Source organism: Oryzias latipes, chromosome 13 (assembly GCF_002234675.1).
Source record: "Oryzias latipes chromosome 13, ASM223467v1".
Classification (NCBI taxonomy): Eukaryota; Metazoa; Chordata; class Actinopteri; order Beloniformes; family Adrianichthyidae; genus Oryzias; species Oryzias latipes.
This window is the reverse complement of record NC_019871.2, coordinates 14,985,604-15,002,380: the sequence shown is the minus strand read 5'-3', so window position 1 is coordinate 15,002,380 and position 16,777 is coordinate 14,985,604. Positions and strand designations below refer to the sequence as shown.

The window sequence follows — 16,777 nt, the reverse complement described above, 5'->3', positions numbered from 1 at the left end:
TGAAGTTACAGGGCTAACAACTGCTATTTTGGGGAGAAGGATCTACACTTAGACTGACTGGATCTTTGGTTTTTCTTTATCCCTACTTAGCACAAAAAAAGATTTTACTTATGTAAATAATTTTATGTACGGTTAACATCAAGGTTTTTCTTGTAATGAAGTACTGCCCTGCATTTGTTTCTGTGTTACAAAGCATATGTTTTTTTATTTAGTCTAGTGCTGCAGTCTCAGCAAGATGTGTGTATGAAATGAGCTCTCCTCATACTGCAGTGTGTGCGCGTGCAAACTCACCCTCCAGCCTCATTTACATATCTGCGTCTCATCATGTTGCCAGGACAACCTCATCTGATCATCAACGAAGGCAAAAAACAAGCCAAGCGCAAACACACTCAGTCCCACACCCACACGCACACACTAAATATAAATACACTCAGAAATGCATCACACCAGCGAGATAGCAGTGCATACATGTACTGCACAGTACGCTGCTCATATTTTTATTACCGTGTGCATTCAATAACTAAAAAGATATATCCTGCATGTACACACAGATACACAAGCAAAATGGAAATGTGCCTTTCAAGAAACATACATGAGTCCTGTCTTCACTCTCCCTCATTTACAAATCAAGCCTTCTATCTACATATCTATCCATTTATCTCTTTCTTTTAGTCTCTCTCCCTTTCTCTCCAAAGCAGTGTGCAGAGTTGGGGATGATTACTATGTAAATGAGTGCATCTGAAGAGAAAGAAGGAGGGATGGGGGGGTCAGACACACCGCATGGGGAGTACTTTTGTTCCTCTTTTCATTATCTCGCTCTATCTTTCCCGGATCACTCCTATCGCCACACTGGAGGAATATTTTAATATCTGTTACAGCAACAAACACTCTGTCAGTCTTTCTTCCTCACATCTACCCACCCATTCACCACATCCAGTCATCCATTCTTCATCCATCACTTTGTCCATACCTCTGCTTGCAGTGAAAAATAAAGAGACAACAGCGTTGAAAAAAAAGCTTTTATGTGGACGTAACAGTCAAGTGGAAAAATGCAGGGAAGGTGAAAAATAAGGAGGCGAATTTGAGGATAAATGTAGAGAACAGCAAAAAGAGAGCACATGGATGGAAGGCAAAAGTGGAGAAGGGGTGGCGAGTGTGATGAGTAGTGTAGGAAAAGGAAAAAAGTGGTGCAGTGTGTAAAGAAAGAGGGGGAAAAAAGAGTGAAAAAGGACAGAAACACGGCGAGGTTGTAAACGCCCAGTGGGTTCCTTAATGATGACCTGCTCATAAAAAACGGAAAATAACACAAAAGCTAGAAGAAGGCTACCCTGAAGAAAATACTGTGCTGACAGCCAAATAGGAAATAACAGAGGACAACATCACAGCTTCTTCTGTTCTGCCATGTTTACTCACTTTCAGCAGAGTTGACACTTGAATCACAGACTTCTCTTCTTCTGTGCACAAGTTTCAGAACAGTCAAAAATCAACTCTAAATCAGTGCCAAACACATGAAGTGTGAGAATAAAACAAAGGCCTGAGAGGGAAAATTAAGAAGCTGAGGAGTTTTGTTGTTTTAATTTAAAATTAAAATCACCACAATACCCGTCGCTGGGGGTGCTCCTGGCTTGCCCCACCCTCTTGGTCTGGCTGGTCGGATTGGGGAGGATCTGGTTCACCTTATGAACACACGGTTCACTTCGGCAGCCTGCATGTATCTCCACGTGCACGTGCACGTGCACACTGCCACACTGCTCCCTGTCTGCTTCATCCCTCCTCCTAACCCACAGTGTATTGATGGACAGATATCTTCCGCTCATCTTAGTGTCAGAATTTCACCTTCCGATGTAATATTTGTCTTTTCAGCAGATCTGGTATAATTGTTACACAGCTAAAAATAATAACCTATTCAAATCTGCGCTTGTATCCCCCACTCTCTCCCTTTTTTTCTCTTTAACCCCCTCCCCCCTCACACTTTTACCCCCCCCCCCCCCCACACACACACACTGAATGTAACAAATTAATAAAAAATAATAAAAAAACAAAAAGGGGTTTATACAAATTTACACTCTGGTTTTATGAAGATATATAACCTCTTTTTGTAATAGTAAGATCTGTCCAACACAAAAGGCCTTCAGCGCTCATCTGTTTGCTCAGTTTTTGGACATAACAAGTTTTAAAAAAAAATAGTTAAATAAAAAATCACCACAATACACACCTCGTGAGTAAGTGGCGATCAGGATGTGAGTGGAGTCGTTAGAGGTCAGAAGGTGAAAAGTGACTGACAGGAGGTTAAAAAAAGTGGTTGGTTTTGTGTGTTTATGTGCTGAGGGGACAGTGATATGTACAAGTCTAGACAGCAGACACATGGCTGGGTTAAACACACTGCAATTACACATCAACCTCCAGGTCATGTGTGCCACTGCATGCGAGTATGTGTGTCAGTTTGTCCATGCTTGTGTATTGTGTGTTTTCAACTTGTTTGTGTAACCACTGCTCTTTCTCTGGCCATTTCTGTGACTCTGATTGCCTTTCTTCCATCACTGATGCCTTCTGTAGATATGACTGTTCATGATATCATTTGTCTGTTCCCTGTTGTCCTCCTCTCTCATATCTCTGTTTGTCCTCCCTGAGGAGAATTGACAGGGAGAGGGAGCAGGCTGTACTTCCCACAATCTCTGCCTCCCGTTTCTCCAGCAGGAGCCACCTCTTTCCCTTCCCTCCAGCATCATATGTCCAAACTGTTTTACTTTATAACACCATAATGTACTACAGGCCCTGTCATCATGATTCACTTGTTAAATCAAACATTGTATGGGTTATGTGCACTGCTTGGCTCACAAAAATAGTAAACAAAAAACCTGAAGCAGATACACTTAGATTAATATTTTGATATGTCATTTATTCTGACCTATTTACAGTCGCTTCCCTTTACAAATAAACCATTTTTTAAAGCAGTTGTGTGCCTAAAATACATTTCTGTTTTTTCCTCGGAATCTACACACTTTGTAGACTCAGAGGATCATGTCAGAATGCTTGACGTTTCATTCTAACACCTGTGATGTTTTTATTGACAAGCTGCCAAGCGAGTATGAGGCCAACCCGGAGTTGCTGTTTTACCGAATCACGCACCTCAACCACCGACAGCAGTACCTGATCTGGGCTGCAGCTGTCACAACTGCAGGTCGCGGGAACTTTAGTGACAAAGTCACAGTGGAGCCAGCCGCCAAGGGTAAGTCCAAGCAAAGGATGGTACCTTCCAGTACAGCTGTATTGTTCAAGAAGAAAGGGATCCTACAGTTGTGATTTAAAGTGGGTTCTTGGTAATCCGAGTAGTGCGCCACATCATTGTTTGGCAACAGCTGCACATATGACCAAGAATTACTTTTACCGGACTCCATAACCCAGTAGCCGAGTCATCGCAGACAACCCAAACACAACAGTACAGGCCAGAAACACACAAGGCGTCAATGGTATTCCCTTCAACAAGGAAACTTTCTATATTTTTAATAGTTGTTTGTTTGTTTAAAAGCTTGTTTGCTGCAGTTTTCCTGCTTAAACTATTTTCCAGAGTTTTTCCTTTCGCTCCTCATTTTTATATACTTTTCACAATGCTTGTCATCAACTAGTTATTATGAATAGCAACAACAAATGCTTTTTCCCCTTCATTTACTGTGTTCAGTGTTTCTGTCCTAATACCAACCATAAAGGAAATGTAAGCTATCTGTTGCTTTTTATACTTTATTTCCTACTTTTACTTTTCCCTGTGTTTCCTCCTGTGTTTAATCTGTTTGGACTTTATGGTGGTGTGCTATTGATTTTAAAATTCAGAGGGCACAAGATAAAATGCCTCCAGCCAAGTAAAGGAAAAGAGAGGCAGCAAAAGAAAAAAAGACAGCAGGAAGAGGTAGGGAGGGGAGAGAATGACAGCAGGGGAAAGGGAAACAAATATATCAGAATGAATTAACATGGAAACAGTCAGAGTAAATCATAATACTTAAGAGTTGGACGTTTAATAGAGGAGTTAGAACAGCAACCTACCTGTGAGTTATCCTGCCTTTTATTTGTGAGTGCAAAGGTTGCATTTGCGCTGGTGTGTGGCTCATATGATCAGCAGCTGTAAATGGCAGTGTCCTCCAGGCTTGCCCACTCAATATTTCACTCAACCTTAACATAAGAGCACTAGAGGACCAGGATCGAGACACCGAGTGTAGAGAAGAAAGACTGTGGGGAGGTGTTAGAGTGACAGTGAAAAAGAGGGTTATTTGACTGAATGAATGGGTGTTTCTTATGCGCTCTCTGCTCATCTGCACTTTTCCTACCATTCTATGCTAGACAATAGGACGTTTTACTTCCTTGTGAATCACAAAAAGTATAATATTCCTACACTTTCTCCCCAATATACATACCATTATGATAAATGAAAAATAAACATGATCTGTGCATATCATTATACATCCAATATATTCACTAAGCATTTCAAAGACACATAAATATGAATGAGCTTAAACTTACTACTTTACTTTCTTTTTTAAATTGATTACTCTGTAAATAAGTTTTAATGCTTTTTTTACGTTTTCTCTTTCTCTGCTCATTTTCTAACAGCCCCAGCTAAAATCTTATCATTTGGGGGTACGGTAACCACTCCCTGGATGAAAGAGGTGCGCCTTCCCTGCAGCTCAGTAGGTGAACCCACACCTTCCATAAAATGGACCAAAGACAGGTGAACATTTGTTTGTGTATTATCATTAATGTAAAAAAGCTTTTATTGGACTTGATAGTCTCAGCAGTAATGCGATGTCATAACATTTTATAATGAAATGCTCTTTCATAAATGTTATGGTTGTCAGTTATATGTGGTGATTCACCCTCCTGCTTCTCCGTCAGTGAGGACACAGCCATTCCTGTGTCTGTTGATGGACAGCGCCTTATTTTGGCCAACGGGACACTGGTGCTGCGCTCGGTCAAAGCTGAAGACTCTGGTTACTACACCTGCACAGCCACCAACACGCTCGGCTTTGACACTATTATCGTCAACCTTTTGGTGCAAGGTATGAAAGAGTTACTTTGTACACCAATCAGGTGTCACCTTCTCTTGAGGAAGAAGAGGAGAAACAACACAAGGAAGCATCTGTGGCTGTACCAAAAGTGCTCCAAAATTTTTATATCTCTTTCTTAGTGCCTCCAGACCAACCTCGCCTAACTGTCTCTTCCACCTCCACGTCCTCCATTACGCTTGCTTGGATACCAGGAGATAACGGCGGCAGCTCTGTCAGAGGTATGTTACCAAAAAAGCTGCGATTTTGTGTCTGATTTTGTATACACGCATCCGTTGCCTCTTATCTGCAGCTAACACTTCTGTCATGTTATTGTGCGCTCCCTTTGTTTGGATGACGTGTCTTTTACCTGGCGCTTTGTTATTGTTGAGCCTAACCATTAGTTTATTGAATGGTGTCCTGGTTTTTTTTGTCTCCCTGTTGACTGTGTGTCTGTCTGATTATCTGATTATTGGTGATGCGTGTGTGAGGCGGGCCATTGTGTGTGTGCCTGAATGGGCATGCATGCAAATGGAATTTCAGATTGCTCTCTCTTTTTCTCTTTATATCCGCGTGGCACAATCATGAACTGAGCATGTAAAGATTGAAGTGTACTAGTTCAAAGATTTAATGCAGGGGAGGGGACGTCTTGTTTGTTACATTATTATTTTAAAAAAATCACACAAAAAAGACAGCAAAGATGGGTTGCTGTTTTTTTTATTCTTTTTTTGGAGTAGGTGTGCATTTTCACTTCCATCTATGGTGCAGAGGTAAAGCAAACTATCAAAAGAAGGAGACTGCTTGAGCTTCCTCTTTTGGGAGAGTCTAAAAGCAGGTCTGTCTCTGGGGTTGAGAATCTGATTAAAATGTTTTCTGTATGCCGACAACTGTAGGTGTTAGGATATATTTTCCACAAAAAAAGTACTCTTGCACAATCATTGGAAATTTAATTTAGAGAAAATAAGGGAAAGCTAAGTTAACTTACAAATTGTGCTTCGGTTCATTTAATAAAATCCATGAAAAACATCTGAATAGACCTTCTAATATCAAATCTTTATCAGAATAGGTGGCTTGTGCTCTAAAGCAGCTGATTGTGAAAGCTGTCACCATATTAAAAGCTCTCATTTGCATAGATGCTCAGTCAGAATTGTAGACAACTAATGGTAGCAGAGAGGAAGTGTCCTGCAGTGGAGGTAAAAATGTCCTGCAGCGGAGGTTAAAGGAAAGCAGTCTTTCACTGCCATCTAGTGGATAAAATAGCTGTGCAAAATTTTGTGGTACCAGACCAAATTATTCAGCAAAAAACAAAAAGTTTTATTACTGTATTTGTGCAGGTTTTGTGCTGCAGTACTCAGTTGATAATACAGAGGAATGGAAAGACGTGTTCATCAGTTCTACTGAGCGCTCCTTCAAGCTGGACAACCTGCGTTGTGGAACCTGGTATAAAGTGAAACTGGCGGCCAAGAATAGCGTTGGTGCTGGCCGAATCAGCGAGATCATTGAAGCAAAGACTCATGGACGAGGTGAGAAATAAATAGGAGAGGGCACATACAGTGAAAAGAATAGTAACAACTACATCTACTTTTAAATGGGAGTGAAAATTATGATTTGCACACATGAAAACATGTGTGATGTGTGAAAACAAAGCCCATTATTTTGACTTTTAAAGCTTTATGTTTCATCTTGTGTGTCACAGCAAAATATATCAGAAACTCAAAATCTTTCAAAAAGGAGGGACAATGTTTTGAAATAGGCACAAGTGGGCCCTGCTTGGAGACTCACTTTTTACTCAATAAAGTCCCATGAAAATATCAAATATAAAACTCCAAGTTTTTCCTAGTCAAACTATGAGGCAGTTGTTCAAAATGTGCTACTTTTTGACTCTTCCTAAGAGAGACATACAGAGACAAACTTTGTTCCAAAGACCTTTTTTAGATTTTCATGTCTTACTACGCTACACTTGTTTAAAGCACCTCATTATACTATCAACTACAACCAAACATAGTCGTGTGTGAGATCAAGGGGAAATTTGATTTCTACAAATCTTGTAGTATCTTCCTAAACATCTGAAAACATTTCTCTATTTGAAACAGTTTACATACAGTAAGTTCAAATTGTATTTTCGTACTGCAGCTCCAAAAAGACCAAACTAATTCACAAAACAGTATTTCTTTAACTTGAGAAACGTTTTTGCTAAACTTTTCCTTAGCTTGATGTACTGCTAAATTGCTGGACATTGTCAATGCTGTATTGCTGTAAATTAGATTAGTCAAATTCATTATATTAAATATGATAATTGATAACTGATTCAAAATTATTTTTTCATTCATCTTTTCTAGAGCCCCAATTCAACAAGGATCAGCCTGTCTTCACCTACATTAACTCCAGCCATGCTCGCCTCAATTTGCAGGGCTGGGCTAGTGGAGGCTGCCCAATCTCTGCTGTCACACTGGAGTTTAGACCAAAAGGTACATTTTTATTTTTATTAAATGAATAAAAATGTAAAATGTAAAAAAATAAATAAATAAATAAAAAAAAGAATAAAAATGTAAGAAATGACATATATATTTTTTTACTGCTTAATTTTCTGCTCACTTATCTGGTATGTCAAGAAAGCATCATATTTAACAAGCACAACTATCATTAATGTCTTAAATTGGTATTTCTTTTTTTTATTGCTAAAATTAATTGGATTAAAAAAGCTACTATTATTTTAACAAAACAATTCCCTTTTACAGAACTATATTGAAACAGTCAGTACACTTCATGTAATTGTATGTGTTGTGTTGCAGGTACATGGGCTTGGCAAAGTGTTCGTACAAATGCCACTGCAGATGTGTTCCTGGCAGAACTGCGTGAGGCGACCTGGTATGAACTGAAAATGAAAGCATGTAACAGTGCTGGCTGTGGCAACCAGAGTTCCCAGTTTGCAACGCTGGACTATGATGGAAGTGAGTGCAAGTCCCTCTTTGCTGGACATGCATATTTTATGTTTAACATCTGCATGACCTAAAACATTTGTTTCTATTGTAATTAATAACCTTATAATATTTTATTGAAAGTGCTGTTGCAGCTGCTTTTATTTCTGGGTGTACACAGGCACTATTGCCCCCATTAAATCTCCGCTGGAGAAGAACGATGATGTTAAGAAGCTGTTCTCTATCGGTTGTCCTGTGATCCTGGTCACCGTCGGCATTGCACTGCTCTTCATTATTCGCAAGAAACGCAAAGAAAAGAGGCTGAAAAGACTTAGAGGTGAAAAAATAATAATCAGCTCTTTGGGGAAGAACATATAATTTTTTGTCTTGGTGTTACTTTGAGACTGACATAAGAATTATTTTTAGATGCCAAGAGTCTGGCAGAGATGTTAATCAGGTAATAATTTTTATTCTTGTCTGTCTCACAAGATTAGTTGGAATTTTTGCATGTTTTCTAGCTCAAAGTTTCTTTTAAATCAAACAGTTTTTACTCAAAGCTAAAAGTAATTGCTAATGCTACTCCTCTTTCTCTGCTTTAGCAAAAACAACCGCAGCTTTGACACACCGGTTAAAGGCCCCCCTCAAGGCCCCAGGTTGCACATCGACATCCCCAGGGTACAGCTGTTAATTGAAGACAAAGAAGGCATCAAGCAAATTGGTGAGATGAAAAAAATACTTTGGAATTCTCTTTGATGACAGGAAACCTTTTATAGAAACTGTTCGGGGCCCTTTTCCGAAGCCACTTTAAATTTTTGCAAGACTCAAGAGCCTCAGAAGAGTTTTGAAAAGTTTCAAACCTAAAAACAATCTGCGTGGTGAGCCAGTTGTATACTGTTTAAGACAACCTTGATTGTGGGTGTGTTATGTGATAAACAAATAGCAAGGGCAAATATACCCTGGTCTCTGCCCTTATAATCTGAAGTTTGCACAGTAACTCACATGATGTGTGCATACATTTTATCGTAAATCGATTGTCATGCAGACCCTGTTAAAGAAAACACCAACATACTGTATACAATTATTTTTGATTATTTTAATTTTTTCCCATTTTGTTGTCTGTCAATCCTTTAGAAACAGTCTGTGAGAATGCTTCAAGAAAAGCTTTTTTATTTTTTGGAATATTTTAATTGTATCTTTCAAAATGTTCCCAGAATTATTATTTTTTTTTAAAAGGCCTGCTGTTTAATTATGTCTTATGCCTAAATAGAGCTTTTTAACCTTTATCGGGGACAAGGCTCCTCATAGTCACAATCCCATTCACCTGTTCACACACCTTGGGTGGCAGAGTTATAACACCGGGAGCAATGGGGGGTTCAGTGTTTTGCCTCATGAACACTTGAACAAATATGGAGGCAGAGCTGGAACTGAACCTGCAAAGTTCCGATCTGAGGTTGACTGCTCTACCTAGCCAGTCTTTTTCCTCACTTCATTATTTTCTCTCCAGGTGATGACAAAGCTACAATCCCTGTGACAGATACAGAGTTCAACCAAACTGGGAATCCTCAGAGCTTCTGCACTGGTGTGTCTGTCCATCACCCTGCACTCATCCAGAACACTGGTCCTTTGATAGACATGTCTGACATCAGACCAGGAACCAGTATGTGTTCTCTCTTTTACCATGTATACGTTTCCTAAAGCCGTCTTTAGGCTCTAATTGTAAACTGTGCTTTATAAAAGGTCTTTAAAGCTCTGATCTCAAGACGATGCAGCTTGTTTACATAGGCCAAATTGTTATTTGAGTTAAGTTTTTTGGGGCCTAATTTTGCAAGTACTTGTTAACTTCCCTGGCTGTCAAAAGTCTTTGTACATGTTCATCTCTTTTCTTCATCCACTTACCACCAGACCCGGTGTCTAGGAAGAGTGTGAAGTCAGCCCACAGCATCAGGAACCGCTACTCCAGTCAGTGGACTCTAACCAAGTGTCAGGCTTCCACGCCAGCTCGCACTCTCACTTCAGACTGGCGCACAGTTGGCTCCCAGCATGGCATTACTGTCACTGAGAGTGACAGCTACAGTGCCAGCCTCTCACAAGACACAGGTTAGCAGGAGGGTGAAATGACACTTTGCAACTGTTAGCATACATGTACTGCATGACAATGTTACCTTTAAAGGTGCAAAGAGAAGGTAATTTCTATTAACCAATTTCTGTATTCTTCTGTACCTGCAGATAAGGGGCGCAACAGCATGGTGTCCACAGAGAGTGCCTCCTCTACATACGAGGAGTTGGCGAGAGCATATGAGCATGCCAAGCTGGAAGAACACTTGCAACATGCCAAATTTGAAATTACAGAGTGCTTTATTTCTGACAGCTCATCTGATCAGATGACCACAGGTACCAATGACAATGCAGATAGCATGACGTCGATGAGTACGCCATCAGAGCCTGGTATCTGCCGTTTCACTGCCTCGCCACCAAAACCCCAAGACTATGATCGTGGCAAAAATGTAGCCGTGCCCATTCCACACCGCGCCAAGAGTAAGTGACTTTAGGCATTTTCAGTTTAAATTCACTTTATCTAAACTAGGAAAAACTTGAAAGCTATGGGTTAATTGTTAAACCAACATATGATCAGAATTCAAAGAGAAACAAAAACTGTAAGGACATGGTGGTTTTAACAAGAGGCATTTCCACAAGAGCTTAGAAGGAAGTGCTTGACCTCTTAGACTCTATTTAGACATTTGTCACAAAAAGTGGTAATTCTCTAATAGGGGCTCTAATGGGATGATAATTTGTAGAAAGATTTAGCTTTGAAATAGAATCAAAGTAAAGTCCCAACTATAGTACAGTGTAGTCTTTGCAGATTTCACATCTCAAGTGTTTCCAATTTTTACTGACATTGTCCAAATATTGGATAAGCACAGCAATGTGAAGCCTGAGATTAATGGAGTGGTTTCTACTGTCAAGTTGCTGCCATCAAATCATAGCGTAATCCTTGCTTGGGACCTTAAGGGACCTCTGCAATGTGGAGCAGTGGACATTAGAGATGGCACTATTCCCTTTCCCCACAAGTTAGTTGAAACCTTGAGTTTTGGGTCATAGTTTTGTGTATTACAAAACAACAACAAAAGCCTAAAAATTCAGAAAAGTCTTGATGTCATGTAACATAACACACGTGTTTTTACACTTTCAATGTAAACATATGCAAACGTATGCAGTGGGGTTCAACTCGGTTCAATGATGTAACATACAGTCGTTTTAAAACAAGAATTCTGGCATCCTATTGGACATCCTTTCTAATGCTGGAAGTATCTTGACTTTCCAATAAAGGCTAATCCTGGTATTTCAACATATGAAAGATATTTTAGACAATCCCTTTAATGTTGTGTTAACTGTTTAGACAAGAAATGTGTTATTGGATGAGCCTGGCAATAGAGGAATTGAGCCAGGTTTTGTGGGGCTCCATTTAAAACCTGCAGAGAAAAATGGAAGCTAGAGTTTCTTGTTTATCAGTATACAGCATGAATGAACACAAATGATCATAGTCGAGGTTTGAATTCAAGGGAGAACTTGAAGCTTTCACATGTGTAAAGGGAATCCAGTTATATAACAGGAAAACATATTTAAATGATGAAATGGTGAAAAGATCAGCAGTCTGAAGCTAGTGTAGTTCTAACTTTGCTTTAAGATTGCAGTTGTCTTAATGGTTTGATTACGTGTATTAGTATTATGTTTACATTTTTAGCCAAGAAGGACTTTATACTAAAATTAAGCTTTTTTTCCCCCCCCCAGGTGACTACTGCAACCTACCCTTGTATATGAAGTCAGATCTCTTTTTCCGAAAACGGTCAGAACATCATGATCCATGTCCTGTGGTTCCACCACGCGAAGCCTCTGCTCGTGGCCTGGCCCAACGGGCATACCACACCCAGGGCCGTCATGTGACTATGGACAGTGCAAAGCAGCAGTCACTCAGCATGGGCCACTCTGGCCTGTCCAACCTCACTTCCTCTGGAGCATCATCTGGGGGGGCGACAGGGGGTGCTGCTGGAGGTAGTGGGACTGGAGGGATGTCTTCTAGCTCTAGCAGCTCCACGCTTCCACAGAGGACTCTCACCATGTCTGGCTCCTCAGCTCAGGTGGCTCAGTGTGCAGCTGCAAGTGCATCTGCTACTGCTGCGGCAGCATCATCCTCCTCTGCTAGCGGTGGGGCAGTAGGGGCCACAGGAGGGACCCCTGGAGGTGCTTCTTCTTCGTCCTCTAAAATGGGAGGATCTAGAGACTCTCTCCTGGAGAGCAGCTCCTCTGGCTTAAGTAGATTACAGAAGCAGAGGGATGGAGGGTCAGGGGCCTACTCCAAGTCCTACACGCTTGTGTAGCTTGCCATCAACGGGGCCAGTCACTGTAACTCTTAATACATAGCTGGTCAAGCCAGCACTTGCCTGGAACCTCCATTTTAAACTGGTGTGAGGAACATACACATGCACAGCTTACCTGTCAGTGCCTGTGCTGTGCCAGGCGGAACAAGGCTGGTTGGGTTAACGCTGACACAACTGTTCGAAGAGGTCAGAGTTAGGTCTCCACAGCACAGGGGTGTTTGCCTTTCTTTCTGCTTGACTGCTTTATGTTCTTAATGTGTCATTTATCTGTCTTATTTCACCGTTCTGGAAATCACTTGCCAAAACATAAACTATTTTCAGTTAACTCCACACGTTCATTCTTTTGGCTAGGACACGGTACTTATGCACAAAAATGCTTTCCACACACACTGTCTTGTTTTCTAACTCAAGGCAGCTGTAGAATGGTTGCTTGAGAAGCGTGATAAGGATTTTTAGGTTTTTAAATAGTGTAGGTACCTTTCTGTTGTTGTTGTTTCCAATGGAAAATTAGCTTATATCACAGCATTGTGCCATGGCAGGATGCTTTTTAATGTATGCATAAACCACCAGCCTTTTGTGTCACATCGGCTCTGCAAGGTTACGCTATCATGGATTCAGACTGTTGGGACAAAGGTTGTTTCTTTTTTCTTTTTCTTATACATGCATCAACACGGCATAGCATCCATAATTGATGCTTTTATAAATAATATAAATATAAAAATGTCAAGCATCATCCAGTGATATATGACTCCAGAATTTCTTTCAGGTCAGTTCTGATGTTTTTTTTTTTTTTTTAGATGATGGAAATACAGTTTAAACTCATGTGAACTAAGAAAATGTTAGAGTGGATCCAAGTTCTTGAAAAGTTCACAAGCGTGTGTGTGCGTGTTATCAGGTGTATATGTGTAAATATATATGTATACATGAGGCAGGCACACACCAACGGTGGACCTTTGTTAAGTCAATCTGTATGCTGACCTCTCAGGCAGATGTCTGTGTCGAACAGGAATCCTCTTCTCATCGTTTATGTTGGACCTGTGAAAAGGGGTGAGGAACATCAAAAGTTTGGTAGTGTTGATGAAAATGGTGATAACTTAATAATAAGACCATTCTTATTTGGCTTTGCATTTTAAACTTTGTTTAGTTGACGAATGGCAAAGTATTTGAACGAATTTAGACCATTCAGGGTTCATACTACAACAAACAAAGGATCCTCTTGTTTTTTTCATAAAAGAAAGTTCTCTTCCTGGTTCATCACAGGGCCACCATACAGCTCCTTTATTTATTTTGACTGCACCTGCTTTATATTCCAGCCTTTTGCACATTTCCCCTATAACCCAATGCTATCCATGCAGTGTCACTGTGACCTAATGGCAAGTAGACAATAAGAAAATGTCAAATTTGCAAATAGGAAAAAAATAAATCCTGATCTTCATAAATAGTTCAATGAAAAAAATCATGCAAAGTGTATCAAGTCTTTATTGATGTGTGGGGAAAAACATTTGGGCAAGTGAGCAATTTTCTGGTAAGAAAATGTTGACAGTTTTGTAAAAACAAGATAAATGCAACATTTTCATTTAAAAAAATGTGGGGTTCTTGAAAACTATAAAGACATTGCCAAGTTCATCCACCTTTTTCCAACTGAGTTTAGCTTTATGCATGGTACTGTTTCTGTTACATGTTTTACACTCCCAAAGCTTAATCCATTAACAAAGATCGCTCCAAAAAGAAAAGAAAGAGTTGCTCCAAAAGTTTTGCAGCAGTAGAACTTAACATCAGGGCTCTCGCAATAGAAAAAAACAGATATATATCTTTGTTTTCAAAAGTATGTACATATATATTTCTATTAAGATATATAGCAAATATATGAATATTGATAAAAGCAGAGAAATATAAAAGCTGTTTTAATTGAAAAAAAATTAATATAAAGATCACAAGACAATCGCTCAGAGTCACGAATCACAAAACAGGGAAGTTGAAATGAGTGAGAAAGATCCTAAAGAGAAAGGAACTGGTCTGGAAAAAAAATACTGTTAATGTACAGTAAAGAGAGAATGGAGGAGTCATCAGTCTTGTGATTTTGTAAAGGACAAGCACAGTAATAATTGAATTTACCATGTGAGATTGTGTTGGTTTACTGCGGTCTGTGACTCAGTGCAGAAGGTTTGAAACAGTTAAACAAGGTCAGGACACACAGTAATTGAGCCTCTTGTGTTATGTTGTGATTTACCTTTAAAAGGTGTTTTTGCTGTCTTAACGCCATAGCTCAGCTACAGTCAATTAACAAAGACAAACTAACAAATGTTTAACAGTTGAAGTTTGTTCCGTTTTGTTGTTTTTTTTTACCCCCATCAATGTTAGTCCTCTCTGAAATCCAGCGGGCCAACGAGTGCCAACAATATAAACGTGAACTTCACCGACCCTTTTGTTTTCAAATGACACAAGGAAGACATGTATCTGGTTTGCCCTATAGGATAAAATGTCTTTTGTTTTGGCTTTTCTGTTTTATGGTATGCAACACTTGTCTTTAGAAAGTGATGACTCTGGTATAAGGGTTAGACCTGTTTTTAACTCGATAAAAACAGGGCCTTCCTTACATGGCTTGAATGGGGTTTTTATTGGATTCATTAAATACATTTTAAACAAAACTGTTCTGTCTGATTGCTTAGTGAATTCAAAAATGCCCTTTTTCAGTTGGTTTTCTTACAGTTACTGTTCTTTTTGTCTTCAGTAAAAGTCCACCTGAGATTCTCAGATTCTCAATTAACACCCAGCTATGTGTCCAGAAGGAGCAACACTTTTTTGTTGTGACACGGGATTTTGTCCACTTTTTTGAGCAAATGCTGCAGAATTGTTATCTTTCTTTATCAGGTGCAGGTAAAGGGATATTTTACCTAAAAACCACAAAAACTGAGAATGGTTTCTTCCCCTTAGGAGTAAGGTAAATGTCGCTTGTGACAGTGAAAAGTGCTGTAAATGCAGATTATGTTTATGGTCCCCCTGTTGGCTTGGTTTGCAAAAAGAGATTTCAAAGTTACATCAAGTTTGCAGAAGTTGCAAAATAAAATGTGAGGAAAAATTTTTTTGAGTATAAGGAAGTACTTCAGTGAAATAGATTTTTTTTGTGTGTGTTTTACTTCTAATATATTCAGTATAGTCAGTGTAATTTATAGTATCATCGAAGAAGAATGGCACTTTTACTAAACTCCTAACATCAGCTGTCAGCCGAATAAACTCAGAAAGCCTTTGCATCCTGTTGCCTTACTTTTTAAAGTTTTAGCAAATATGGTTTTATTAGCAGGTAAGAAAAAAACCCCACCAACATTGGACTTTTTACCTAATTTATATATTTTTATTAATTGTGGTGAATTTAATTGTACATCCGTCCTTTTCTCCAACACAAAGAGGACATTGTAGTGTCAAAGTGTTGGATGATGGATGTGTTTTTTTTCCTTTCCCCAAAATATCCAAATCTTTTTTTCTTCTGAAAATAAATCAAAAAATTCTAAGAACCCCACCATCCCTTTCACCCCATTTTTGTCATCCTAAAACATCCTTTTCAGAATAACAGAAGACTTGTGTATATAGGGAATTGTTTTGTATAAATGAGTACTATTTTCAACATCTTCATTAGAAATCAGGGCACAATGTAAACGTCTACTAAAGTTAATGTAATGAGGACTTAATAAAGCTATAGAGTTATACTGATAACTGCTTTATCCTGATATATAGACAAATTAAAACATGTCAGAGTGGACCATGCATAGTTAATTATAAAGCTTATCTTATTTTACTGGGCATTTTGCTGCACTGTCTTATTATTTTTTCTGCTATTTGACTTATTTTGTCACAAGTTACTTAATTTTAAGTTTTTTTTTCTTTTACTTTTCACTTTTTGGGGAGAATTGCAGCAGCGTTGCATGTTCTGAAATTTTTGCAGGATATAAATGAAAAATAAAATAAAACAAGTGGTTTTGAACAAGTGGTTTTAATGAAAATGACCATTTTAAAAATCACAAGGTTGGTCGTTGCTTCAACTTTTATGGAGAAATGTTGCTTCGATTTGCAATTGCTTGTGTTTAATTCTACATTTTCTTTTCTATGAAAACTGAAAATACAGAAAAAAAGAACACTCAACACCTTGTGCAATAAAGCTATCTTTTTTATAAACTGTGAGGGTATTATTTATTTAAAGGGTTTACTGTACGAGTGCAAATGTTCTTTCATGAGTGTGTGAGTTTCTAAACACAAAATGTAAAACTAACAGAATATTTTTTTTTTTAAATGCAACAATGTTAAGAACTGCTCATAGCACTGCAGATAATGATCTATGTTGCCCACATCAACTAACCCTGGGTGATGTATAGCCTGGACTAGTTATGAGTCTAGTAAGGGTCAAATTCAGACAAAAGATAACTTTTACCTGAACCTTTTTTACCCTTGTGCTATC

At 38.9% G+C, this 16,777-nt stretch overlaps 1 protein-coding gene across 1 annotated transcript in view; it reads left to right on the top strand.

The window, feature by feature from the left end:
* Positions 1–16,497, top strand: part of LOC101165578 (Down syndrome cell adhesion molecule-like protein 1 homolog) — a 102,516-nt gene extending 86,019 nt beyond the window's left edge. Inside the window, exons 22-35 of the mRNA XM_020708264.2 lie at positions 3,076–3,229; positions 4,603–4,720; positions 4,885–5,048; positions 5,177–5,275; positions 6,368–6,556; positions 7,373–7,501; positions 7,826–7,984; positions 8,133–8,288; positions 8,378–8,408; positions 8,551–8,669; positions 9,456–9,608; positions 9,854–10,048; positions 10,178–10,486; positions 11,741–16,497. Coding sequence (XP_020563923.1) covers positions 3,076–3,229; positions 4,603–4,720; positions 4,885–5,048; positions 5,177–5,275; positions 6,368–6,556; positions 7,373–7,501; positions 7,826–7,984; positions 8,133–8,288; positions 8,378–8,408; positions 8,551–8,669; positions 9,456–9,608; positions 9,854–10,048; positions 10,178–10,486; positions 11,741–12,327 — 2,562 coding nt within the window. The 3' untranslated portion in view covers positions 12,328–16,497. The remainder of the gene's footprint in view (positions 1–3,075; positions 3,230–4,602; positions 4,721–4,884; positions 5,049–5,176; positions 5,276–6,367; positions 6,557–7,372; positions 7,502–7,825; positions 7,985–8,132; positions 8,289–8,377; positions 8,409–8,550; positions 8,670–9,455; positions 9,609–9,853; positions 10,049–10,177; positions 10,487–11,740) is intronic.
* The last annotated feature ends 280 nt before the right edge of the window (positions 16,498–16,777 follow it).